Source organism: Capricornis sumatraensis, chromosome 6, assembly GCF_032405125.1.
Source record: "Capricornis sumatraensis isolate serow.1 chromosome 6, serow.2, whole genome shotgun sequence".
NCBI classification, from domain to species: Eukaryota; Metazoa; Chordata; class Mammalia; order Artiodactyla; family Bovidae; genus Capricornis; species Capricornis sumatraensis.
The window spans coordinates 53,348,284-53,376,114 of record NC_091074.1 but is presented as its reverse complement, the minus strand read 5'-3'; the positions used below and the strand labels follow the sequence as shown (position 1 = coordinate 53,376,114).

The window sequence follows — 27,831 nt, the reverse complement described above, 5'->3', positions numbered from 1 at the left end:
GTGCAGACTGCCTGGCTCTCTTGTCAGTTACCCTGCCTGAGTGATCTGCCTGCAGGATTGCTTTGGGGGAACTTTTGGGTGTAGAGAGCTAGTCTGACTTCTTTTGATCTAAGAAAAGAATCAACAGGTTAGACAAAGCATGGTGTACATTCAGGAGAGCAAAGCTCAGGAGTTAGTTTCATTTGCTTAGTGATCACATTCTTATAATTAGGTTCTTTTAAGGTAGGAGGGGAATAGAAATGGGGAAACAGGAAAGGGGTGTGGAATTAAAAAGTTATTCACAACCTAAAAGTTGAGAGTTAACTTTTATTCTGCGACACCAACATCTTTTCATTTATGTGGGCTTTCACAATTTGTCAAGCACCTCCTTAGCTTCATGACCTCGTTTATTATACTGTATCCACGAGATTAGGGAGATGGCTCCCCGCCCCCTGGTCTTTGGGAGACTTTTTGCATACTGACCTGTGTTTCAGCAGCTTAGTCTATACCGATCCTGAAAAGAACATGTATACACATGCATAAATGTGTGTGTACACATATATGCACATACGGAAGACACTTTTGGTTGCCCCATCACACCCTGGGTCACAACACACAAAGAGAAAACAGTCTTCGTCTGACAGTTCCCGAGTTGCCACTGATGCTTCAGTACTAAAGGGCTTAGAAGTGTTTACACGTTCAAGAGGAGGAGGAACATTTTAGGCTTCCCTTTAATAAGTCTCATTTTGAGATAGCATGATGAGATTGGCCAAATACTCTTCATGCAGTTTTTGTAGTAAGTCCTTCAAAGAATGAATGGTCAAGCCCATTAGTTTCTCCTCCTAGAACTCATCCTTCTTGTTTTTCTTAGTTGTGAGGTTATATATAAAGGTATGGGCATACAGACATTATGAAACATAAAGGCTATCACGTGAGGGAGGAAATCAGAAATTAAAAATCTAAACTCAGGAGGCAGGGTGGAAGGCAACACAGTCTTTTCACAGAGCTGTTACATATAATGCAACTGTCCTCAAAGGCAGGAATGGAACAAGCTAGCCATTTAGCTGCAGAACAAGGCTGGGGTCTTGGCTTTAGAGCTTTTCATGTCTTTAGCATTGGGCTGGGCAGGACGTGTCTTTTCCAGAGTAGGCCAGAGCAGATAAGTCCATCTTGGTCTTTAAGGCTTGAGTCAGCTCCGTGGCCAGCAACTCGTGGAGGGACATGCCATCGTGGGAATATACCCAGTTTCTCCCAGTCCAGTCGTAACGCTTGGGGCCACTGCAAGACGAAACACATTCAGAGTAAGTTCACGGCAACTGCGCTTCCAAAGAAACTGTCACCAAGAAATTGACTGTAGTGAAGATCTAAAAGGCAATAAACAAGGCATGTATTTGACTTCTAGTCTTAGGCTTGATTTAATATAACTGAGTCATTTTGCTATACACATGAAACGAACACAACATTGTGAAATCAACTCTAATTTTTAAAAAAGCAGAATTACATCATTATCCTCAAGAACAATTCATAGAACAATGCTCAAGACCTGAAAACATTTCAACCCTATTGATGAGTCTCCATTTATCATATTCTGATCTTTTGCTTTTCCTAAGTCACATATGATAACCTGAAATATTACAGACAATTCGATAACCTGAAATATCACAGCTCAGTTGTGTCCGACTCTTTGTGACCCAATGAACTGCAGCACACCAGGCCTCCCTGTCCATCACCAACTCCGGAGTCCACCCAAAGCCATGTCCATCTAGTCGATGATGCCATCCAACCATCTCATTCTCTGTCTTCCCCTTCTCCTCCTTCCCTCAATCTTTTCAGCATCAGGGTCTTTTCCAATGAGTCAGCTCTTCGCATTAGGTGGCCAAAGTATTGGAGTTTCAACTTCAACATCAGTCCTTTCAATGAACACCCAGGACTGATCTCCTTTAGGATGGACTGGTTGGATCTCCTTGCAGTCCAAGGGACTCTCAAGAGTCTTCTCCAACACCACAGTTCAAAAGCATCAATTTTTCAGTGCTCAGCTTTCTTTATACTCCAACTCTCACATCCATACATGACCACTGGAAAAACCATAACCTTGACTAGATGGACCTTTGTTGGCAAAGTAATGTCTCTGCTTTTTAATATGCTGTCTAGGTTGGTCATAACTTTCCTTCAAGGAGAAAGCGTCTTAATTTCATGGCTGCAGTCACCATCTGCAGTGATTTTGGAGCCCAGAAAAATAAAGTCAGCACTGTTTCCACATCTCTCTGCCATGAAGTGATGGGACTGGATGCCATGATCTTCGTTTTCTGAATGTTGAGCTTTAAACCAACTTTTTCACTCTCCTCTTTCACTTTCATCAATAGGCTCTTTAGCTCCTCTTCACTTTCTGCCATAAGGGTGGTGTTATCTGCATATCTGAGGTTATTGATATTTCTCCCGGCAATCTTGATTCCAGCTTGTGCTTCTTCCAGCCCAGCGTTTCTCATGATGTACTCTGCATATAAGTTAAATAAGCAGGGTGACAATATACAGCCTTGACGTACTCCTTTTCCTATTTGGAACCAGTCTGTTCCATGTCCAGTTCTAACTGTTGCTTCCTGACCTGCATACAGATTTCTCAAGAGGCAGATCAGGTGGTCTGATACTCCCATCTCTTTCAGAATTTTCCACAGTTTATTGTGATCCACACAGTCAAAGGCTTTGGCATAGTCAATAAAGCAGAAATAGATGTTTTTCTGGAACTCTCTTGCCTTTTCCATGATCCAGCGGATGTTGGCCATTTGATCTCTGGTTCCTCTGCCTTTTCTAAAATCAGCTTGAACATCTGGAAGTTCACAGTTCACGTAATGCTGAAGCCTGGCTTGGAGAATTTTGAGCATTACTTTACTAGCGTGTGAAATGAGTGCAAGTTTGATCATTCTTTGGCATTGCCTTTCTTTGGCATTGGAATGAAAACTGACCCTTTCCAGTCCTGTGGGCACTGCTGAGTTTTCCATATTTACTGACATACTGTGTGGAGCACTTTCACAGCATCATCTTTCAGGATTTGAAATAGTTCAACTGGAATTCCATCACCTCCACTAGCTTTGTCTGTAGTGATGCTTTCTAAGTCCCACTTGACTTCACATTCCAGGATGTCTGGCTCTAGGAGAGTGATCACACCATCATGATTATCTGGGTCGTTAAGATTTTTTTGGTACAGTTTTTCTTTGTATTCTTGTCACCTCTTCTTAATATCTTCTGCTTCTGTTAGGTCCATACCATATCTGTCCTTTATTGAGCCCATGTTTGCATGAAATGTTCTCTTGGTATCTGTAATTTTCTTGAAGAGATCTCTAGTCTTTCCCATTCTATTGTTTTCCTGATTTCTTTGCATTGATCGCTGAGGAAGGATTTCTTATCTTTCCTTGCTATTCTTTGGTACTCTGCATTCAAATGGAATTGTCTCTCCTCTTCTCCTTTGCTTTTCACTTCCTGTCTTTTCACAGCATTTGTAAGGCCTCTTCAGACATCCATTTTGCTTTTTTGCATTTCTTTTTCTTGGGGATGGTCTTGATTCCTATCTCCTATACAATGTCACCTCCATCCATAGTTCATCAGGCATTCTGTCTATCAGATCTAGTCCCTTAAATCTATTTCTCACTTCCACTGTATAGTCATAAGGGATTTGATTTAGGTCCTACCTGAATGGTCTAGTGGTTTTCTCCACTTTCTTCAATTTCAGTCTGAATTTGGCAATAAGGAGTTCATGATGTGAGCCGCAGTCAGCTCCCGGTCTTGTTTTTGCTGACTGTATAGAGCTTCTCCATCTTTGGCTGCAGAGAAGATAATCAATCTGATTTCGGTGTCGACCATCTGGTGATGTCCATGTGTAGAGTCATGTGTCCATGTGAAATATCAGGACAGTGTCTTTTGGATGATGGCCATTCATGCACTACTGGCATGATCTGCCCCTTACCTATGTTATTATCATCATTTCAGTACATTTCATAACATTGGGCATCCACTATCTCTATCTAGTTTCAAAACATTTTCATCACCCAAAGGAAATTCCACATCCATTAAGCGGTTACTGTCTATTCAGTCCTCTTCCCAGCTCCTGGTAACCGTCTCTACTGATCTTTTTAAAAACAATTTGCTTAATTCAATTTGAAATCCATGAAGGTGAGAGTCTGATGGGCTAGTTCATCCATCTCAAGCTCATCTAGTGAACAAGAACAGCCCATGCACTTCATGCTGGGAACACTGTGTCCGTGTGGCCTAGTGTGACTAGGTTTCACAGTGTCTTATTATTCCAGACCAACACAACCTGTGCCCATTAATTCTACTTCCTCAGGGTCTAATGGAGGAGGGGACGTGCCAGCAACTGATGGCACTGCAGGGTGACGCCTTGATGGAGAAAGGAGCAAAGGACACTGGGAGCCCACGGGAAGCAAGGGGCTGCCAAGTCCAACTGCGCTCACAGGAGCTTCTCCAAAGTGCAGCATTGGGACAGCTTTGCCAGGGAGGAGGAAAGTTCAGAAGGGAAGCATCTTTTGAGGGTTATGAAAACATCAAGGATTTCTGTATTATCAACCAAAGGCACTTTCTTAATGGGATATAAGGGACAAACCAAAAGCACTGGGCTTTTACCATGTACAAACAGCCAAACACAGAGGCATAATAACCTGGACCAAAGCCAGGTTTCTTGGCTCTGGACTCTGATTTGCTGCCAGGATACCAGGCAAGCATGAGAACGTCCAGGCACCTCCACCCTGCCCAAGGCTCTGTGCTCAGCCACAGACACCCAGCTGTCCACCCAGACCTCTCCTTTATTCCATCCTTTAACGTCCTCAAGCAAGGTATTGAGGCAAAGCCAGTGTTTCTTCTGACCTGAAATGTTGTCAATTAAAAAGCCCCCAGACTTCCCTGGCAGTTCAGGGATTAAGACTCTGTGCTTCTAATGCAGGGGACATGGGTTTGATCCCTGGTTGGGGAACTAAGATATCACATGCTGCTGCTGCTGCTGCTAAGTCACTTCAGTCGTCTCCGACTCTGTGCGACCCCATGGATGGCAGCCCACCAGGCTCCCCTGTCCCTGGGATTCTCCAGGCAAGAACACTGGAGTGGGTTGCCATCTCCTTCTCCAATGCATGAAAGTAAAAAGTGAAAGGGAAGTTGCTTAGTCGTGTCTGACTCTTCGTAACCCCATGGACTGCAGCCTACCAGGCTCCTCCGTCCACGGGATTTTCCAGGCAAGAGTACTGGAGTGGGGTGCCATCACCTTCTCTGAGATCCCACATGCCATAAAATAAAATAAAAAGCCCTATAATATCAGAAAAGCAGCCCTAGGAAAGGTTATTTTGGGCCAATATGAAAAACTGAGTAGAAAATAACTTTTTTTTTTATGAGGAACATAGTATTTTCATGATAGTAAAAGGCTGCGTGGCATATTTTCTTTCCAGATTCCCACTGTGAATTAAAAAAAAAAAAAAAAACTTAGGATTTCTCAAAATTTGTTATCATCCAGAAGAATATTTTTCTAAACATGCCTGAGGTAGGATCCTGTTGCTGGTAGGCGTGTCCAAATGCGATAAGGACTTTTCAGTCTCAAGATACAACACAAGGGAATTCTTTTAGTGGAGGCAGCACAGTTGGTTCTGGTGCTCTGCCTGCTATTTTCAGAGCCACTGATCCCCAAAGCTGATGGCTGGATTTGAGCTGGTGCACCCAGTTTCTCGCCCTGATTCCTCTGGAGACGAAGGATAAGACTGCAGCCCTGATGCATGGCCACAGGAAGGGTCGAGGTGGCTGTTTGAGACCAAAGAGAACAGGCTAATTGGCCCACACAGGGTAAAGTCTCCCTCAGCTTCAAGTGAGTTGGATCTAAAAGCAAGACAGTCTGTGAATAAGCACCTGGCTAGAAATGACCGCTTCCTTGGAATTGGTTTTTCTTGAATGATAACATTCTTCCTCGATGAGTCTGGGATGAAGGAAGCCTAATACTTGATTTAGTGTGAACAAAGAATCACACATTACAGCACCATAAACAGTTAATATTAACTACCTAAAAGTGATGTCAGTACTGAGGCAGGGAAAGAGTTAAATGCTTTTCTTTAAAAAAATGCAAGCACCGTGAGGCTTTCAAAGAATTCCATGCTAGTTGTATCTGGGCCTTTCCCAACTCACAGCCTGAGTGTTCTCTTTGGCAGTGCTAGAGAAGGAACGGGAAGGTTGTTCTGAGAGCTCTTTGTGGGCGTCTCTCCTTTTACTTTCACACAACCACTTCAACAGCAGCTCGAGGGACGAGGGACCCTCTCTCCCTGCACATTCTCAGGCCGTGAAACGCAGCACAGAAGGTCTCCAAAACAGTCTTTTATTCTGCTAGATTGAAAGCACATCAATGAAAAAGGTAGGAGGGATGGGATGCCCTGGAAGTACAGTTTAAAACACTCTCCAGCCTCCACAGAGCACACAGGCCCAGTTCTGCAAGTGGAATTCAACTAACTTTTAACTGAGGTGCTCAAAACCGACCAGAGGTCAAACTTTAATGCGCTTTGAAGGCAAAGTGCAGCTTGTTCACGTGCTGTAATAGCAAAGGTGGCTTTTTCATAGAGAAGAAATGGCAAGGTGGGTTCCGAAAGTTTTTCACTTCCAATCTTGTTAATATCCTGATATCTGCTTATAGCAGCCACATACTCATCAGAATAAACCTTCCTACTGAGCCTGAGACATGCTGTAAAACCTCAGGAAAGGTTGCCTTACATAGGTGCTAATACACGAGGGTGACACTTCTTAAGCAGTCTACCAGGTCATGTTTCAAACAAGCTAAACTGTGAGAGACTTTGACTTCCGGACATACCTGGATGGTGAAGATAACCAGATTTGCTTGTTTGGAGTCTGCTTGTTGATCACGTAGGTACCTAGATCTCCACCCAGTTTAACTGTTAGAACACCACTCTGGCGCATCAGGTGGAGACAAGCATGAGGAAGCAAAACAAGACAGGGTTATCACTGTGTCATAGCTGCCGCCTCTTCTGCTGTATCTCAACACTGCGTTTCCACCGGAGCACAACATACACCAAAAAGGAACTGTCTTTAATTTAGTTTTCGGAATTAGATCACGCAGAAAGAGCGCTGCTCTTGGAATCAGATGATGAGTAATCACAACGACACGTATGTCAGAGTGTTTTCCCTCATTCCCTTTGAGGTGGACAAGGCAAAGAATATCCCTATTCCCTTCCTGAGGTAAGAAGACAGGCGTGTTCAGTGGCTCTACTGCAACCGACAAAGGAAAGGATCAGCATCCTGACTGCTGCCTTGGTTTCTCAACGACGGGCCAGAACATATTAGAGACGTTAAAAGACGCAGGCACCAACTCTGCTGCAGTCCCAGTCAGCACAAACACCGGGCAGACCAAGTTCATGACCGAAGAAAGGAAGAAAAGGCAAGAGAGAAGGAAGCCATCCAGCACACCACCCAGCAGCAGCCTCGGCTCCGCTGGCAGAAAGCAGACCCTCTGCATACCAGGGCTCTTATCCACTGCACCCCACCCCCCTCGCCCCCACCAAAGCAGCTCACAAGTTTTTCAGATGCCCCTCTCCAGCTTTATATTCCTCTCCAGGAGCCTTGAATTCTTCAAAAGGCCGGTTGGTCTTATCTTTGCCCAATAAATGCTCATTTAAATTTGAAAACCCTCTTTCAACAAAGGAGCCTCTTACTCCTTAGGCCTGAGATCTCTCTAGACTGTACAGGATATTCAAGAAACAGCTCCATGGCTAAGCCTCGCTGCTCCCCAACCCCTGCACGGCCCTCAGACAGGCAGCCTTTCAGAGTCCCTGTCCACCAGCGGGTCCCCAGTGGTTCTTAGACCGTTTTGTGTTTGGTTTGCAAACACAAAGCGCTATTGAAAAGGTGGAGAGAGTGCCAATAATAATATAACTGATAGGCAGGGGATGGGGAGGACACTAGTGGGTTATATTTTTAATGATATTTTTCCAGTGAAAAAGAAATGTAGCAAAATTATAGAGACATTGGAAATATAAATGTTGTAAACAAAATGAAGACATCCACAGAAATAGCATCTATATTTTTCAGTACCTGCTCTGTGCCAGGCACTGCTGTGCACTCTGTGTAAAACTGTTTCCTCTACGATCATGATCATAACCATCGGGAGGTGGAAATCATTATCCCAGTTTTACAGATGAGGACAACAAACGGACAGGGTAACAAAGAAAACTTAGCAACTGGGAAGGCTGATCTCAAATCCAGGTCTGTTCCAGCCCAGAATATGCTGTTCTTGCCACAACACAAGTGCTCTCTCAGTCCTGTTAATCAGTGATATCAGCTCAGGCATCTGCTGCCAGTTCTTTTGTTTGTTTTTAATTTAGCTGTACTAGGTCTTAGTTATGACATGCAGGATCTAGTTCCCTGACCAGGGATCAAACCAAGCTCCTGCACTGGGAATGCAGAGTGTCAAGCCGTGGACCACCAGGGTAGTGTTCAGCTGCCAGTTTTAAAATGCAGGGCTATGATCACGCAAGTTTGCTTTAAATTTTCTTTTTTTTCCCCTGAAACCTATCTGCGTTATTTTGTTAGGACTATCTTTCACTTATATTTCACAGTTTCTTACAACTGTATAATTTGGTAGTTTCTAAGAGTCGGACACGACTGAGCGACTTCACTTTCACTTTCATGCACTGGAGAAGGAAATGGCAACCCACTCCAGTGTTCTTGCTTGGAGAATCCCAGGAACGGGGGTGCCTGGTGGGCTGCCATCCATGGGGTCGCACAGAGTCGGACACAACTGAGGTGACTTAGCAGCAGCAGCATGTCACAGTGTTTTCATAAAGTGTGCAAACATCCTCACTATCTAATTCCAGGCTATTTCCATCACCTCAAAGAGGTCTGTACCCATCACAGTCACTCATTTCCCCCTCCATATATACAGTTTATGGCTTATTTTTCCATATAATAGACTCAAGGAATCAAGACATAATTTCTTCGAATTTGACCTATTTGCGGCCTTTAAATGTCCTTTGGTGACGCTACACCCAGGCGGTACTTGACGCAGCAGGAAAGGCAGGGGGCCAGGTCTAGGAGTGCATGGTCTCCCAGCTTCCTTAGGGCAACAGCTGCTCCGCCCCCTTCAGAGACAGTTCGCGGAGCGGGGGCTGATGGGAGAACTGAGGCCATTCTGGGACGGTTACCCTCACACCCCTCAGCTGGGACTGTGGCCTGTGTGTGTTTTCCTCACTGTATCCGAGCTGCCACCTTGCTGCTCACCTGCTCCTTTCCTCCACTACTTTAAGCCCCCTGAGAGCAGATTTGTCTTTTCATCCTAGCATTTTCAATATTTGTGTGAAAAACATGGATTTTAAAAAACCTGATGAGTGAACCACGTGGATGATAACCAGGCAATGTGATAACCCTTGGAACATGAAGGGCAAGGTCACACAAGGCAACGCTCAACTATGCCCCCTCCTGTTCATTGTGCGCAATTAGAGTTTTCTACTGAGGTGGTTCAGTTGCTAAGTCGTGTCTGACTCTTTGTGACCCCATGAACTACAGCACACCAGGCTTCCTTGTCATTCACTATCTCCAAGAGCTTGCTCAAACTCATGTCCATGCCGTTGGTGATGCCATCCAACAATCTCATCCTCTGTCACCTCTTTCTCCTCGTGCCCTCCATCTTTCCCATCATCAGGGTCTTTTCCAAAGAGTTGGCTCTTTGCCATCAGTTGGCCAAAGTATTGGAGCTTCAGCTTCAGCATCAGTTCTTTCAATGAATATTCAGGGTTGATTTCCTTTAGGATTGACTGGTTCAATCTCCTTGCAGTCCAAGGGACTCTTAAGAGTCCTCTCTGACACCACAGTTGGAAAGCATCAATTCTTTGGCACTTAACCTTCTGTATGGTCCAACTCTCACATCCATATGTGACTACTGGAAAAACCATAGCTTTGACTAGATGGACCTTTGTTGGCAAAGTGATGTCTTTGCTTTTTAATACGCTGACCAGATTTGTTATAACTTCTTCCATTTCCAAAGGAAACTAGCTGCATTACTGGTTCCCCAGGAATTCTTAATGCTTTTGGAACCATCTGCAAGTAACCCAGATAAAAGAGAGCTTTTTGTTCATTAATGTTATTCCTTAAGGAGCAATCTGAGTGTCTACTCGGGGAGAGTGGGCAGATATCCATATGGGGCAGTGGGAGAGAGAGGCAGTACTTAGCTCCTGACATCCAGACACTGACCAGTGGAAGCAGCCCCCAGTCACAGGAGGTGAGGCTTGATTCCGACTGGCAGCATCAGTGGAAGCAAAAATAGTCATTTCCGTTGTTACCAGCTCATTCGTAGAAACAGACATGTATGGGAATGACATGTTGAGTTAGGGGATTTCACCTATATGAATAGGCTTCCCTGGTGGCTCAGGGAAGCAGTAAAGAATCTGACTGCAATGGGGGAGACCTGGGTTTGATATCTGGGAGAAGGGAACGGCAACCTCCTCCAGTAGGCTTGCCTGGAGAATCCCATGGACAGAGGAGCCTGGCAGGCTACAGTCCATGGGATCGCAAAGAGTCGGACACGACTGAACGACTAACACGCACCTATATGCATGTGACTTCCCCCACTCCTAAAACGGACACTGACTTCCCCTTAAGGAATACGAAGAATGAATATACAGCGCTTTTACCTACACTGTTTCACTTAATCCTAAAATATACCTGGAGGAGAAGAGGTTACTGTCACCCACTTTACAGCTAAAGGACCTGCCCTCATGGTTAGATAATTCACTTAAGCATTCTAGGAAAAAAGTACAAATGCAGGATGCTAGGCCAGGCCCTCTGTCACCATATCCAATAAAGTGCTACCTCCGAGCAGGGGTGCATGACCTAGGACCCAGAGGTGGTCTTCAGGGCTCTGCAAGCAGCACAGCCCTGGAAGCAGAAACTCCTAGGGATACATAGAAGTTTTGCTCAGGGAGGATCCAGAGCAGTCAGAGTCTCACAGGGTGTCCTGATCCCCAAATGGTTAAGAAAGAAGCCTCTGTCTATGGCAATCATATGCAGAAAACTCAGTGAATGAAGGGCATGGCAACCGGTAAATTCTATTTAAAGTGACTAAGAAGCTAGGGCTCCACCTGGAAAGAAAACAAGGCAGCTTGGAGGTAACTCTCTAAATAGCATGGTGCTTGTCGCAGTTTCCTGGGTCACGTGCAGCGACTCCATGGTTACCTAGCCATGGGTGGGGCTTTGGCTCCTGCAGGCAGTTCCTCTGATAACCATAACTAGTAAGGGATGAGGCCTGGACCCAGACACTGACAACCACATGACCTGCCCCACCCGGACAGCACAAGAGCCACGACGCTGCCCATGTCTCCCAGTCCACAGAAGCGAACAGAAGGGAACAGGCTTATCTAGAGTATTGCTTTCATTTGCCTATTTGGCCAATAGTTGATAAAACAGTTCTACATGCTGAATGCCATCACTGACAGTATGTTCTGGAAAAGAAGGTGAGTCTCATTTCATTTATACAGTGAATCGACATTTCTTAAGTCCCTGCTATGTACCTGGCAATGTTCTAGGCATTGGAAGACCAGGAGTGGACAGTGTCCCAGCTGCCAAGGAGCTCACTGTAGCCATGGGAGCTGGTGTGTAAAGAGACAGTTACAGCAGAGGGTGTCAGTGTCAAACTCAAGAGTGATGGGCAAGGAGGGCGGGTGGTGTCTGCCTGGAGCGTCTACGAGGCCTGCAGAGGAGGTGACAGCTGACTCAGGGCAGGGAAAGGCTGTGCTCCAACCAACTAATGGTGTTACAGGTGTTCTACCGTCTATAATGTAATGTCAACTAACTTTTCTTACATGTGAAATACATAAGTTAGTGAGCACCTGGAGGACTCTGATCAGAAATTCACCCTGAGGTAGCCCAGCAACAACAGAGGGAGCTACTAAATGCCATTAGCCTTCTGCATCTACACTAGAGATTCTCCTAATTAGCAAATGATTTACTAGATACACTGCTCTAGTGAGGAGAATGACACTCAAGACACAGTGTATGGATTGGCTGGAAAAACTCAGGTGCCTCTTCCCTTGCACGAATGGGCAAGAGCAGCAGCTGAGTCACTCTTCAGAGAGACCCTGTGAAGATAGGGAAGGTCCTGACCCCGCACTGAGCACAAGCTTTTGTTGCCTGCCTCGTGAGGGAAGCAGAATCCAGCTGCTACAATACTGGCACCTTCGCTTCTAAGGAAACTGTCGGGTAAAGTATTTGAGTCAAGCAGGGACGTGCTTCACTAATCCTACAGGAACAGGTAGGGTGACTGCTTCTGTGGCGTCTGCAAGTGTGGCAGAGCTTAGCCTGAGACTTGGTTTCCCTATAGTTACCGCACCCAGGAAGGAGGCTGGGGGAGATGAGACCTGTAGCTTCCCCTAGCTCTAATCATCCCACAGATGGTCAGGTTGGAGGGACCAGTCTTTATGGGTTCCCTGGTATCTCTCCCTTTTGAGGCTGCCTGCATAAGCACGTCCACAGCCCAGCCTGGGCACTGCTGCATTTTCTGGTGCTGACAGCTTCCAATGAATCCATTTGGAAGGCATTTAATCCTTTCCGGCCCTGCCCCATTACTGCCAAGTCCCTTACTGTCCTTACAACCAGGCTTGACACCTGCTCCATCTGATGAAGTCCTTTTTCTATCCAGCACCCCAACAGCAATATCCAATACCATTTCTATCACTTTAGTCTGACAGCTGGTTGTCCTAAATAACCCCATGATTTAATCCCAAATGCACACTTCATGACATTTCCTGGTATTAATTAATTGCTGTCAAGAGGATTAACTTCTGCAGGGGATTTGCTCCCACTGGCCAAAAAGAGCTGCTCCCTACAGCCTAGGCAATAATTCTCCATAAATTCAAAGGCTGACCCTAACTCGAGTCTGCCACCTGGTGGCCAGCTGATACACACCCGCACTACCTGGGCTTCTAGGATCTGAGGTTTAAGTTTCATCCAGCCCTGGATGAAGCATCTGGGGAGTTACTCTAAAGACTTCAAAAACCTCAATGCCTGGCTTGGGCCACACCCTAGACCAATCAAAATTCCTAGAGGTGTGACCCAAAGGTGCTCTTTAGAATCTCAGCTGAGCTTTTCAAAAACAGGCTTCCTAGGACTGCACCCTGAATTTCCAGGGAGTGAGGCACATGTCTAGTCTGAATACATCTTGGGCAATCTCTCACCTGGCTTAAGAAGTAGCAGTCTAGTTCAGTGTTCTCCATGCCTGCATGATGAGGGCTGTCTTGCTACACAAACACATGCCTGGGTTCCTCCCTGATTTACCATCATGGGTATTGAGTGAAGGTTCAAAGTCTGTATTTTTAGAAAAAATGAGGGCTCAGAGAGGCTGAGTGATGCCTGAGGTCACAAGACTGGTGCAGCTGAAACCAGAACTCCAGTCTTTTGGCCCCATCCACAACTGCACGCTACCGGAAAGGAATTCTCTATCTCAGTGAGCTAAAATTCTTAGGGAGGATATAGAAGAATGAAGAGAAGAAAAGAGGTACCCCAAAGGAGACATCATAGTCTTCAGACGTGTACGGTTTGTCTGCAAGATCTTCAAAAAACTCTGCTAAGGAGTCCAGTGTCTCCTCGGCCAGTCTTTCGTAGGTGGTATCGTCCAAAGTGCTGCAGGGGGAACAGAAACAACACCAGTCATGCGATCACCAAACTGCTGCATTTTATTAGCATCAATTGCTATTTGTTTTTTACTTAATTTTTTTAAATAGATGGAAAATATCTAACATATACAGAGTAAAAATTTAAAGAGCATGAAAGAGTTTAGAGAAGTAAGCCTTTCTTTCCAAACAGGCTAAACTATGATGAGCAATCTCTTCTGTATCCTTCTAGTCCGCCCCTAGACTGTAGCCCATCAGGCTCCACCGTACATGGAATTCTCCAGGCAAGAGTACTGCAGTGGGTTGCCATTCTCTTCTCCAGGGGATCTCTCTGACCCAGGGATTGAACCTGAGTCTCCTGCACTGCAGACCAATTCTTTACCAACTGAGCCACCAGGGAAGCCCAACATACACAGAGTAAAAATTTAAACAGCATGAAAAAAGTAAGCCTTTCTTCCCAGACAGGCAGTCTGTGTGTGAGCAGGCTTTTCTGTATCCTTCTAGAATTTTTATATTTTTTTAATGTACAAATGAAGCAGTTTTCATTTCATATGTCTTAGACATTGTTCCATATTAGCACATATGGATTTTCACAGTATTTTATCTTATGTTATTCATTCGGCTTGTGCCTTTCAACTGGCCATTGAGGTTGTTTCCATTGCTTTTGTTATTAACATTTGTTGGGCAAATCACAACGTGGGAGAAAATACTTGCATTACATATATCTGAAAAAGGACTTATTTCCAGGACATGTAAAGATGTAAAGAACTCTTACAAATCAATAAGAAAACCCAACAGGAAAATACGCAAAATATTTGAACAGGTTTCATTAAAAAAAAAAAAAAAGATATCCAGATGGTCAATGAACATATGCAAAGGTGCTCAACCTTGCTAATCTTTAGGAAAATGAAAATTAAAAAAACACAAAGAGATACCACCAGAAAGGTTAAAACGAAAGAGATAATATGAAGAGTCAGTCAGGAAATGCAGTAACCAGAGCTTTCAGATACTGCCGATGGGCAAATAAATTAGACAAGCATTTTGGAAAACTGTTGATACTTCTACAAGAGTTGAATACATTCAGGTGCTGTGACCATCAATGAAACTCTTGGGTATATACTCAACAGAAATGCATACCCAGGTTCATCAAGAGACACGCACCACGCTAGAATGTTCACAGCAGAACTATCCAATAGCCCAAATTAGAGGCTGCCCAAGTATCCAGACATAATACAGTAGGTAAATAAACCATGATACCTTCATACCATGAGATACTACAGTACAAAACAGGATTGTCTACAAAAATAACAATATGGATGAATCCCACAATAAATGGTGACTGAAAGAAGCCACACACAGACATACTTAATCCCATTTATATAAATTTAAAAGGCAGGCGAAACTAATCCATGCTATTTGAAATCAGAATGGTAGCTACTGTGGGGCCAAGAGGGGTTAATAACTAGAAGTGAGCAGAAGGCCTGCTCTCCAGGGGTTGGTAACATTCTATTGCTTGAGCTAGTTCTTGAGTTACATGCTATGTTCAGTTTTTAAAAATTTATCAAGCTGAATACTTGGAGATATTCTACATAGATATTATTTTTTATTTAAAAAATGCTATAAATCTATAGAGACAGAAAGTGGTTGTCGGGGGTCTGGGGCAAGGAGGAATGGGGAGTGATTACTAACGGCTGTGGGGTCTCTTTTTGGAGTGATGACAATGTTCTGGAATTAGATAGTGAAAATTGCATAATTTTGCGGATACTAAAAACCACTGAGCAGTACATTTTACTTTTTACATAAATTGGTTGGCTGGGTTTTTGTTTTGTTTCTGGCTGCACCAGGTCTTAGTTGCATCAGGAAGGGGCTCTTCGTTGCCTCATGCGGGCTTAGTTGTGGCACGGTGGGATTCTAGTTCCTTAACCAGGGATCGAACCTGAGCTCTCCGCACTGGGCACACAGAGTCTTAACTACTGGATTACAAGGGAAGTTCCCAGTGGTACATTTTTAAATGGTGAACTTTATGGTATGTAAATTATGACAATGAAAACTGCCAGAAACCTCCCTGTATAGAACGTATCTATAGGTTACAAGAGGTGTCTTGGAAAACTCCATCATTGGAGAGTTTCTAGGAAGCCCAAAGTAAGACATTCCATGGACTGTAGCCCATCAAGCTCCTCTGTCCATGGGATTCTCCAGGCAAGAATACTGGAGTGGGTTGTCATTCCCTTCTCGAGGGGATCTTCCCAACCCAGGAATTGGACCCGGGTCTTCCGCACTGCAGTCAGATTCTTTACTGTCTGAGCCACCAGGGAAGCCTGTGCATATAGGTGAAATCCCCTAACTCAACATGTCATTCCTATATGTGTCTGTTTCACTCGCCTCAAGGGCACAATGTGGGGAAGGCTATGGGGCTGATTGTGAGTGGTGGGCCTTGAGGGTGGGCATTTCCCTCTCCCTTGCCTCAGTTAACGCTGATCGAAGGAGATCTAAAGAGAAGCAGGACAGACTGATAGGTGCCCGGAGGAGCCTGGATGAAGTCCAAAGTCAAGAGCTTAGCAGGTGCTACCTGGCAGTGGCAGGTAGGCCATGGCAAAAGCGGGCTGTCCTACACGTGGCAGGTCAAGGTGCGCTTCCCAGACGCCAGAAGTAGACCCTGAAGAAGGGAGCTGGGCATGGGGCATTCTGCCAGGGTCCCACCCAGCCTCAGAGGGCTGTGTGGAGGGATGGGGGGACAGTAGCAGAGAGTCTGTGCGAGGAGGGGCTGGAAATGGTGCCCCCGAGGCGAAAACCTAACCCATGCAGACGCAGCACTTGTTCAGAGGCTGCGGGGAGGGGCCAGCAACACAGACAGGGGAGCCCGGAGCCTGTAGGTCCTCTGTCACCTGCTGCCTGTGATAACCTGGAGGCCCATACTGGCCTGCCGAGCTGCAGCTCTGGGGACAGTTAAAATGCTCCTGCGTGTGGCTGGCTCCCTGCTGCCATTAGCTGATGAACACAGAAATGGTGAGCCAGGAGAAGACTAGCTGGTCTACACTGGGGAGCTGAAAGCAGTACCGAGATGGATGAGCCAAGGGGAGAAGCTAAAGCCTCTCATTAAGCCAAAAAAGGGGATCTAATTCTGTTGCAAAAAGCAGGTTAAGAGTAGTCTTTAGTGTTATGACCTCAAGGAAAATGCTCTTAGGTTGAGACAGGTGGCTGTGGGAGTGAGGATGCCAAAAATAAGTCAGTCGGAGGCGCCCATCCCAGGTGGCACTAGTGGAAAAGGACCCCCCTGCCCATGCAGGAGACGTAAGAGACGCAGGTTCAATCCCTGGGTCGGGACGATCCCCTGGAGGAGGGCAAGGCAACCCACTCCAGTATTCTCGCCTGGAGAATCCATGGACAGAGGAGCCTGGTGGGCTACAGTCCATAGGGTCGCAGAGTTGGACGTGACTGAAGTGACTTAGCACATGCAGGAAGCTCCCATCCAGGTGCCTGGTACGTGAGACTGAGTAGGTCTTAAGAGATCAGATGCCTACTAGGTTTCTGAGAAAATCCTGTTATCAAAGAAAAATTAGTCTGGCCGACTGGAGCCTTATGACAGCCTGCAGAAACTGTTACTATCAGCAGGGAGAGAGGGCTATGAAGACTGCTCACCCCCAAGGAGGGACATGTTCCACTGCCTGTGTCCCCTGAGGCCATGGGGAGGGACAGCCAGTGAGGAGCCTTCTGGGGGCAGAACTGGGGTTTCTTAGAGGGATGTCCCCCACAACCAGGGTAGAGGTTGTCCTAGGGCAGCCCAAGGGGCTCCATTGCTGCCCCCTTCAAATAAAATGTCATCTTTTACTTGAACACGAGCTATTGATGTACTGGTTATCTTGCCCCTCTCCGTGTGTGTTTGTGTGTAGGTCAGAGAAGCAATTCCTAGACCTGGAGAAAGGACTGCATGTCATCTGGGCATCTCAGCCTTCAAGGCGGATGAGGGACTGTGGGCCTGTGGTTGCGGCCCCAGGATGTGTGTAGAAGGTTGTGGGGGTGGAGGGGGGAGTGATGTCATGCACATTCATAGAGGGCTGGGCTGCACCAGTGCCCAGCAGCTTTCTCCCAGAACCCATCACCTCCTCCCTGCAGGACACCCACTAAACTACCTTACTGGCCTCCCCTCCTCTTAGCTGGGGCCCTGGGACCAAGTCCTTCCCACTAAAATGTGAGTGAGGGACAAACACCACTGCTAGGCCTGCCATGCTCTCGTCCATTTCTGTGGAGTGTACTGTGGACGGGATGACCCAGGCTTGACCTGCAGAGGGCAGATGGTACAGACAGGAGACAGGAAGGTGGAAGGAGTCTGGCTCCCTGAACCATTTCACAGAGGTACGGCCACCCTGCTCCAACAGAGGAGGGGGCCAGGTTGGAGCCATTTCAATTTTGGGTCTACTTGCTACAGAAACTTGGCCGGCCCTAAAGACTAAGATATCAAAGAGAATAACAACAAAACTCTGGAAACAGACTCAATGTCCAGCAATAGGGAATGCATTAAATGAATTATGGCACATCCATAAAACTGAGTACTATTTCACTAAAAAGAGTATAGTGGATAGTTAGTGATGTGGGAAGATGCTTATGAGCGTTGCTGCTTAGGGAGAAGACAAGTTTTCTGTGGGATGGGTTTTGAGGTTTTTTTGTTGTTGTTAAAAAAAAAGTGAAAAGGAAATAAAAAGACAAGTATATGTATGTGTGCATATGTTATACATGGAGGGTTGGTGGTGGAAAGAGGAAGTGATCTCTGACATGGAAGATGCTCTGTCTTACCCAGCATCACCCAAAGTTCCTGCTGTCCTCAAATTTATCCAGCAGACACTTTGCTTTTTGACATCCAGGGTCTGGTTGAGGCAGCGGAGGCTCAAACTCTAAAAGCCAAAGTGAAGAACATTACCATTTTCCAATACATTACAGTCCATTAATGCCCAGTTTAAATATTATTACGCGTACACTCAGGAGTAACCAGGTTAAAGTTTTTCAGACTATTTCTTCCTCGGCAATTTTTTTGCCTTCTTTTAGTACAATACACTGCAGTAGCCCAGGCTCTCTCAAGGCTGTGCTCCCCAGTGCAGTAGCCACTCACTACATGCACCTGTTCAAATGTAAATTTACTGAAGTAAGATCAAAACTGCAAAGTCAGCTCCTCGGTCTCACTAGCTACCTGTCGGGTGTCATGTGGCACAGACTCAGGGCATACCTACCATCACCGGAAGTGCTGCTGGCTGGGATGGAGCGGTGCACACAGGCAGGGTGAGGAGTGTCAGCAAAGTCTTGGAATGTGACTAACACGAGCAAGCACAAATAGCTGGATGGCCAGGATGCACCTGCAGACTGCTGCCTGACAGATCTTAATAACACGATCTGCAGGGGACTCTGTGACACACTGATTTCTTTCAATGCCTAACTGCTACCTCGGAGCAGTGGGGTCTGAGCTATGACCAGCCGGAGAGCTGTCAGAGGATGGAGGCCCGAAAGGAGAGAGAAGTGCTCCAGCAGAATGGAGAGGCGGCAGGGGAGTGACGGAGAGGCGGGCTGCAGGGCTTCATCTGGGGAAGACACCGAGGGGCCTGCAGAGGTTGGCGGCAAGGTTCACCTTCTCCAGAGGGCACCGTGGCTGCCACTAAGAGGAGGGGACAGAGGCTGTGGTCACTCTCTTGGGTCGTCGGGGCCCTGGGCAAGCTGAGAAAGACTAAGGCTGAGACGTGAGGGAGGCGGAGGAAATGGGGGTGTAGGACACAGATGGCCATTTAAAAACACTGGCTCTGAAGGAGAAGTGAGAGAGTGGCTGTGAAAAGCACAGTATCCCACAGCACGCTGGAGTGTTCACCATCAGCTGGGTGATTCAGTCCTCACTGCCTGCCTAGGAGGGGAGTGTTGTACTGTGACAGTCATCATTCATGACAGAGATGCCCTGTAAAGTTGGTGGATGAGCGAGTTGCTCCTGAGGGAATCATGCAGAGGTTCCTGTGAGCCTCTGGTCTCATTTTCACCAAATGATCAAGGCACAGCCTGGTTTTACACGTGTTTCTGTTTAAAGACGCCTTTAGCATATATGTTATTGATTCACTGACCCTGGACTCACAGCCAACAGCACTAAAACTCACATTTTGAACAAAGCTTATCCAGCCCACCTGTTTGCTCCCTAAGGTCCCTCACAGCCTTCCTGCACAGAGCAACACCAGACAGCACTATGCTTGGGGCCACTTTAAACAGTGAAATTAACCAGAAAAAAAAAAAAAAAAAAAAGCACAAAACTGCCACAAAACTAAACCATGAAGAATATGCCACAGACAGACTGTGAAAAAGACCCTCATTTCCAGTGTGGGAGCTGAAACGAGGGCAGGGCCTGCTGTGACCTCAGCCAGGGTCATGCGAGTGTGGGTGACTCAGGCTTTCTGCTGCTCTGGGCACATCCTAGCATGACCTGAAAGGGCCCTGAGTATTGACTTCGGGGCTGCAGATACACTACAGTGAGGAGGTGGGAAGTGTAGGATCCAGGAATAAGGAAGGTCGGCTGTATTCGTATTTTACAGACGAGGAATTTGAGGCACAGCAGGGTCACTTGCCTGAAGTCACACAAACACACAGATACAAAGTAGGGGAGCTGGGATCTGAACCCACGCTGTCTGGCCCCAAAGGCAAGAATCGCATCCTGGGAACCATACAGGGCTCCAGACACACAGGGGAGAGGTTTGAGAACTCCGGGCTCAGGTCAGTCGATTTCCCTTCTCTTGCGGATCTTGGCCTCTCAAATCCTAGCTGTCTTAGTCTCTCTGCTACCGTCACACAGCGTGTTTCTCTTTTGTCCTTTAATTGTGTATCTTCGATGGTTCTGATGGGAGAGCTGGTCTCAAGCAAGGTACTCATTCACAGCCAGAAGAGAAGACTTTATTCAGCTGTTCTGTTCAAGTTTCTTTTGTTTTTAAATGAATGAATTAAAATTTGGCTATGTCAGGGCTTAGTTGCAGCATGTGGAACCTTTGTGTTATGTCATACAAGTCTTTCATTGTAGCACGTGGGCTGTCTAGTTGTGGCAAGCAGGCTCAGTTGCTCCACAGCATCTGGGATCTTAGGGATCGACCCAGGGATCGAATTCCGAGCAGGGATCCGACATTCCCTGGATAACTGCTTAACCTTTCAGACCTCTACTTCCTCCTCTGAAGGCAGCGATCATGGTACCGCCTTGCAGACTGGTTATGAGGCTTCAACAAGAGGACTGCAGTACCCCAAACTTGGGGCCTGATGGTGATCAATCAGTTTGTTTTGAAGCGTGTCAGGACAGCGTGGAGAGACAGGACCTCAGGGGGGGAAATCTGGCCTTTGCCCAAGGAAGAAGCCGCCCCACTCTGATTGTGGGCTGCAGATGGACTTCAGGGTTGGGAGGGCTCTGTTATAAGTGCTCCCTCTTAGGCCACCCCTCCTGCTGGAGCCCTTGGACCATTTGTCTCTGGTAGGTCTGCCCACTCGAGTGTCCAGGGCTCAGTGACTTCGTGAGCTCGGCACAAGGCCGGCTAAGGGGAGACGCTGCAGGACATACTAGATAGTTCCACAGGCTCCAGCTCAGACCCTGGACATGACTCAACCTAGGCCACTCTGGTGAGGCTTGGCCTGGTGGCCAGCAGGGAGGCCAGCCCAGGGTCCCTTTGTCACCCTGGGCTATGTCAAACCACAAGCTTGAAGAGTGAGTCAGTTCTCATCCGCTGCTCGGAGGAGAAACGGGCACAACCACTCTTGGCATCAAATGAGGTGAGTATCAGCTGGTTCCTCACTCAGCAAGGCCAGCCTGAGGACTTCACCCAAGACAAGACTCTGTTCACACACAGAAACGCCCACTGCAGCACCACTGTGAGCAGCTCCATGCCAGGCAAGAGCAACGCAGAAGGGACAGGGTGGTGAACATGTGCAAGGGGCTCCTGCGACCAGCGTGGTCCTGACTGCCGGGTTTTCCCGAGAAGTCGGTGATTCCAACTTTGAGCGTAGGCAACCAATCCCAGGGATATTTCCAACACAGTCAAATAGCACACCTCAGTGGAAGGGGTAAGCCTAAAGGCAACTTCCAGAGCTCCATGAACAATTTGAATTGGATTTCACCGCCTCCTTCAGCACCCACAGTCCATCCAGTGGACCAGCCACTCAGAGCTGATCTCTGCCTGCCTGCCTTCCCGCCTTTGCCCATTCAGTTCTCTCCTGAAGGCCGCTCACCGCCTCCTGCTATCTGCAGACCCTGATTAAACATCACCTCTATCCTCCCGTGTAACCTCCTTAATCCCACAGTCCTTTGGGCTTCCAAGTCGTGGAGTAACTGGGTCAGGCATTTCTTTGTAACCCGGGGGAGAGAAGTGAAATTAAATGCTGAAGACTTTATATATGTTAATTAAACCTCATGCCAGCGGTAATCTCTTCCCAGAAAAGCCAGGCCTCAGAGGGGTTCCGCGATTCCTCGAGGTACCTCTGCTGAGTCCAGGAGCCAGAATTTGGAACCCAGGCCCGATCCACAAAGCCCTGCTGCTCTAGCTGCAGTGCTCCGCAACTCTGACATCTTCACCTCGCTAGATGACAGCATTTCGTTCATAAAAGCCCATGCTTGAAAGCATCGCTCTGATAGTACACATTTATATCATTATACTGATATATACACTATTTTACCGAAGTAGTTCTATATTCATAGCATGCTAATAATATACATAGAATTCTTATATGTATATTATAGTACCTAGCATATATTATTACTTAAATTTAAGTTCTCGAAAAGAGAAGTGACAAGCTTAGAACTATCACTGGTCCCTAGGAGCCAGTCCCCGCCCACCTTTCCTGCTTTTCCCGCAATTGCACCGCAGGATACAATCGCCCTTTTTCGCCAGAAAGCGGAAGTCACCGGGAGAAAGGGAGACTGGGCACTGCTCGGCCGCGCGCCGCCGCACTTTCCCCGCCCAAGCGCGGCCCCGCCGGAGCTGGGGCGGGTGCGCTTGCCCGGCGCGTCCTCGGCGTGCGCGGCCTCCCTCCAGGCGTGCAGCCTGCGCAGCTGCCGGTGCGGATACTTACGGACTGGCTGCGCGCCGGGGCCGCGGCGGTTCCGATGCGCAGGCCTTGGAGGCCCGAGAGCGAGAGGTCCTTCGCCGGCCGCGTGGGCCCGGCACTGGTAGGGGCAAAGCCCGGGAGCGCGGAGCGGGGCAGGAAACTGGCAACCGAGCGGCGCCCGAGCGTCCACATGCTCTTTGCTATCTGCGGCGGCTCCGCCCTCCTGATCAGGGAATGCCGGGCGCCACCTGGTGGTCACGGATTGCAGCCACAGCCGCAGATTCCCCTTTTCTGTTGGCTTGGGAAATGACTAGAAGTTAGACTTTAGGAAGAACTTCCCTGTATTGCTCTATCTCTTGCTTTTAACAGAAATAGAAAGCTTGTTTAATGAAAAGCACGAGGCTTAACCCTTGGGCAACGTAGTGAATGCATAACCTAGGTCCCTGACGTCGGAGACTTCAGCTTAGTGGCCCGTTGCTGGAGAGTTCTATACAGAAAAGCTTTGGGAGCTGCAGTTCTGCTGTGAACTGAGTGGGATGCAGGTCTTGAAGTTGCTTGAAAGCCAGTATAGATTAAAGCAGCTAGGAGAGTACAGACAGGAGACTGCCTCCCTGGTTTAAATCTGACCTCTGCCCACTTCATACCTGTGTGACCAGTGAGTGCTAAGTCGCTTCATTCGTGTCCGACTCTTTGCGACCTGCTGTACTGTAGCCCTCCAGGTTCCTTTGTCCATGGGATTCTCCAGGCAAGAATACTGGAGTGGGTTGCCATTCCCTTCTCTAGGGGATCTTTCCCACCCAGGGATTGAAGCTGGTCTCCTGCATTGCAAGCGAATTCTTTACCGTTGAGCCAGCCAGGAAGCCCAGTGTGACCAGTCGGCAAGTTAATTAACCTCTCTGTGCCTTCTCTGTAAAATGGGGTAGAAAAGTTTCTACTTCACAGGGTTGTAAGGATAAAATGAGTTAATCTGTAAAGTTTTTTCTCGGACAGGCCCTGGATCCTGTTAAGTCTCCAAGAAATATTGTTAATACATTTTAAAATAAAATTTTACTTTGGTAGTATATTTCAAAGTAATACAAATTGTGAAAGTTCTTTCATATTTTGTATATGCTTCAGAAAATGTCAAATATGCATGCTAGAGAATATCATTTTTATGGGTAAGCTAGTGGCCACCTTGGTACTTTCTGAATAGTGGAGATAAGACACATATATAAATACGTAGGACAATGACAAATGTTAAAGAGTGGCAGAGTTGCATGGGAGAGTATTTATAACTAGAGTTGGGGGCAATCAAGGAAGTCTTCATGGAGGAAGTGGCATTTGCACAGGACCTGGAAAAATAGGGTAGAGGAGATGGGATCTGACTGGCTATCTGACAGGGCATTTTTCTGGATGAGAGATGTTCTCCTGCATTCAGTTAATTCTAAGCAGCCATTTATAGAGGACCTGCTACATATATGCTGGGAAATGCTGTTAGACATCCTATTATGAACAGGAAGGCCACCCACAACGCAGAATCATACAGTCCAAAATGGCAGGGATGCTAAATCTGAGACGCACTCATGAAGCCACGCTGGAAGAATCCATCTGAGGCAAAGAGAATTGTGTTGGTTGTTGACCTTTGCCCTGAACCCGCTGCACTGACAGTGAGGCCCTTCCTCACACACTCAGAATGCAGTTATATACTTAGAGAGCTGCAGCCTTATCAACCAGTGTGCTTAGCACGTTCTGGCATAGAAGGGCACCTGCTCCAACTCCCAGCAAAGCTGGTATCCCTGCTCTATCTTTTGAGTCAAGGAAACAGACTCAGCATAGCAAAACAGAAAATATTAAGGTCTCCCAGAAATCTGTCCTTCTCCAGGTCCTGGGAGGTGGTAAAAGAGAATTGGGGACACCAGGTAAGAGATGATTTTCATGTTTAAGTCATAAACATGACTTAAGCTCCCACCCCAGCTAGTGCTTTCTGCTTTACACAGAAAGCAGTGTGATTTCTCTTTACAAAGCAGTGATTTAATGTTTTGCACAAATCATATATACTTTATACAATGTTAGCAGATTTGAAAACATATACTCAAAAGAGAGCAAGAAATCACCCCTTGGAATAACCACAGTAAACATGTAGTGAACATTCTTCCAGACAATGCAGGAGGTGTATTTATTTGGTCTGTTGAAGAAGGGTGCAAGACGAAACTAACCTTATTCTTTTTTAAATACATGAGTCTACCCAACTAGAACATGAGTTACATGACAGGAAGCAGCTTGCCTTTGTTCCCTGATATGTCCCCAGAGCCAGATAAGAGCCTGGCATAGAAAAGGTCCTCAATAAATATTTGTTGAATAAATTATTACTATGCAAATATTATCCATGGTACAATCAATTTTTTTTAAGGTTTACATTTTCTTAGTTATTTGGCTGCATCAGGTCTTAGTTGCAGTACATTGGATCTTTGTTATGTCATGTGGGAGCTTTTCCTTGTGGCACACCAACTTTCTAAGTTGTGGTGCCCAGGCTCCAGATTGCACAGGCTCAGTACTTGTGGCCCAAGGACTTGGTTGCCCGGTAGCATGTGAGATCTTAGTTCCCTAATCAGGGATTGAACCCATGTCCCCTACTTTGCAAGGTAGGTTCTCAACCACTTTACCACCAGGCAAGTCCCACAACCAATTTTTATATTTGATACATTTTATTTCATGGAGAGTTAGGTGTGTATTTTCATGGAGTTTTAACTGCCTCCCCTTCACTTGTGTTGTCTGCCTTGACTGTATTCTTCCCTTCCTCAGCTTCCCCAGCATTGTGTGAAATCCCTGGAACATCCTGTCTCAGGGAGGTTGTTCCCTCCTGCTTCAACCTGGAATGATTCTCTTTAAGCTCCAGGGGCCTGGGCATACAATTCCATCCTGAAATTCCCCATCTGAATTCCATGCCTTCCTTTCTCTGGGGTTGCTTCCTTGTTTGGATAGAGAACAAGCTCCAGAAACATTCTAAGAAAGTGTTTGGAGAGGGAAGGCATCCCTAGGTTTTCCTGGGGAAGAGAGCTGACCTTTGCTTGTCCCTGGAACTCAGCCCAGGACCCCTCTTCACCGTTCTGTCTGCTCCCTTCCTGGTCCTTCCACTCGCCGTGCCCTTCTGTCCCTCAGGCCTTTGCACTTGCTCTTCTTTCTGAATGCTCTTCCTCAGGCTCATCGCAGGGGTACCCTTCTCATCCTTCAGTCCTCAGTCTACATGTTCCCCTCTTAAAAAGCCCTTCTCAGACCACTCTACCTGAGACCTTTCCCTCTACCCTGTCTCTCTCTGTCACCTCCTTCCATTGACTTCCTTTGTAGAATGTATTCTAACTGGCAAGTGCATTGTCAGTCTGGGTCTTGCTGGCTCATTGGATGTCGCCCACCCTAGAATATCAGCTCCATGTCTCTCCTGCTCACTCCTGTATCCCCCTTGCTGGGTATGGGGTCAGATAAGTAGCAGATACTTAGTAACTGTTTGCCAAATGGATGGATGAACACTGCTGCTCTGTGACCTGTTGGATAAACTTTCTGTAGAATGAGGATGATAGTGGTAGCCACCACATAGTGTGTAGTAAGAGTTAGATGAAGTAAGGAATACATTTAAAGAAATGGTGTTATGCCCGGAGTCCGAGTCCCCAAAACTGAGAGAATAAGACATCCACAGCAATGCAAAAGCATAAAGGGGTTTATTGCTAACTCGAGTTAGGGCCCAGGTTTTATCCAGCACAGTGGAATCCGACAAGAGCCCCAAGCTCTGAATCACATATACTTTTATACAGATGGTTCTTTGTTTCTGTAACAGCATAGCTGATTGGTTAAACTGTATGCGCGCGTGGGACTTTTAAACCTCGCATCCCTATCTGGATTGGCTTGGGTCTGGCGCAGGTGGTGGGGGGGAGCTACGGGGATTTTTCTGATTGGTCTAACTACACTGCCTGCGGGCGTTCCCAGTGCCTCAGCTTTCCTAGAGACTAAACCAGCCTGCCCCTTAGAGCCTGTCCTGGCTCCAGTTTGGTCCTAACAATGGTTATCTGCACATAGTAAGACTCAACAATTATTCTTTTCTTTCTTTGTTTCTGAGTTCTTGGCTTAACTCTGACCCTGCTTGGGCAAACTTGAGCTAATCACAGAAGCTCTTGGGCTGTCAGAGTTTATTGAGTGCCTACATACTGGTCTAGTGCTGGAAATATGGTGATAAGCAAAATATAAATCCCTGTTCTCTTGGGACTTACATTCCAAGATGTCTGATGGTCTAAACACTTTCTCTGATATCCTGTGTCACTTAGGCACTGGAATTACCTGGCTAGGTTTTGCCTGGAGGAGGGGATGAGAACTGGCTTTCTGTGATGGTTTGGTAGATCTCCAACTGTGCATGTTTGAAAGTGAGTTTGCTAGCTACGGCATAGGATCTGAAGTTATCCCCTCTGAAAGCACTTTAGAACTGGAGGAGTTGGCTGACTGCCAGCAGAGCCTTCTGCCCAGAGGGCCTTGAGAGGGGCTGGGGGGAAGGGGAGCAGCATAGGTGGCGAAAAGATCCACGGGCCCCACCTGCCTGGGGACAGCGTTTCTTCTGATTTGCAAACCTTTTTCTATCCTTCCAAAAATGAGTGCTGTCCCAGTTCACCATAGGTGATAAAAACTGATAGCTCCACATTCTCACTCATTCTTGCTAGGCCTTCAGTTTCAGCTCAGTGCCCTGATCCAGAGCCTAACGCTTAACTTGTGGCCAGGAGGTGACTTCAGCTCTGGGGAAAAGCAAGCCCATTGTGTTTGCTTGGATCAATTGATAAGAGAAATTACTGAGGATGTTCTTCTTTGACATTTGCCAGGGGCAAAGTTTCATAAAAGTGGGGTGCGTGGGTGGATGTGAAATAACAGTTTGTCCCAGGAGACTGATTATGGGGCCAGAATCCGAATCCCAGGTCTGGAATGCAATTTAATACGTGACTTTGAATATAATGTAGATTGAGTTCATAAGCTACTCAGCAAATTAATCAATCAGTAATTCCAAAGTGTTTTTGACAATAAACACAAAACATGTGGCTTTTATAAGTAATATGGTAAATAGTGAAACCTCCAGTGGATAGAACAAAAGAGGTTGGGTTTATTTGCTGAGGAAGAGTCCCTGCAGGACCCCCCGGGGACAAGTGTGGTAGTGCCT

General features: G+C 46.7%; 1 protein-coding gene across 1 annotated transcript; it reads right to left on the bottom strand.

The window, feature by feature from the left end:
- Window positions 1–352: 352 nt before the first annotated feature.
- On the bottom strand, window positions 353–22,856 carry FXN (frataxin). Its single transcript, XM_068974405.1, has 5 exons — window positions 22,689–22,856; window positions 18,417–18,514; window positions 13,515–13,635; window positions 6,821–6,918; window positions 353–1,257 (listed from the first exon to the last, which is right to left on the bottom strand). The coding sequence occupies exons 1-5, from the start codon at window positions 22,854–22,856 to the stop codon at window positions 1,089–1,091; spliced, it is 654 nt and encodes a 217-aa protein (XP_068830506.1). The 3' UTR covers window positions 353–1,088.
- Window positions 22,857–27,831: the final 4,975 nt, after the last annotated feature.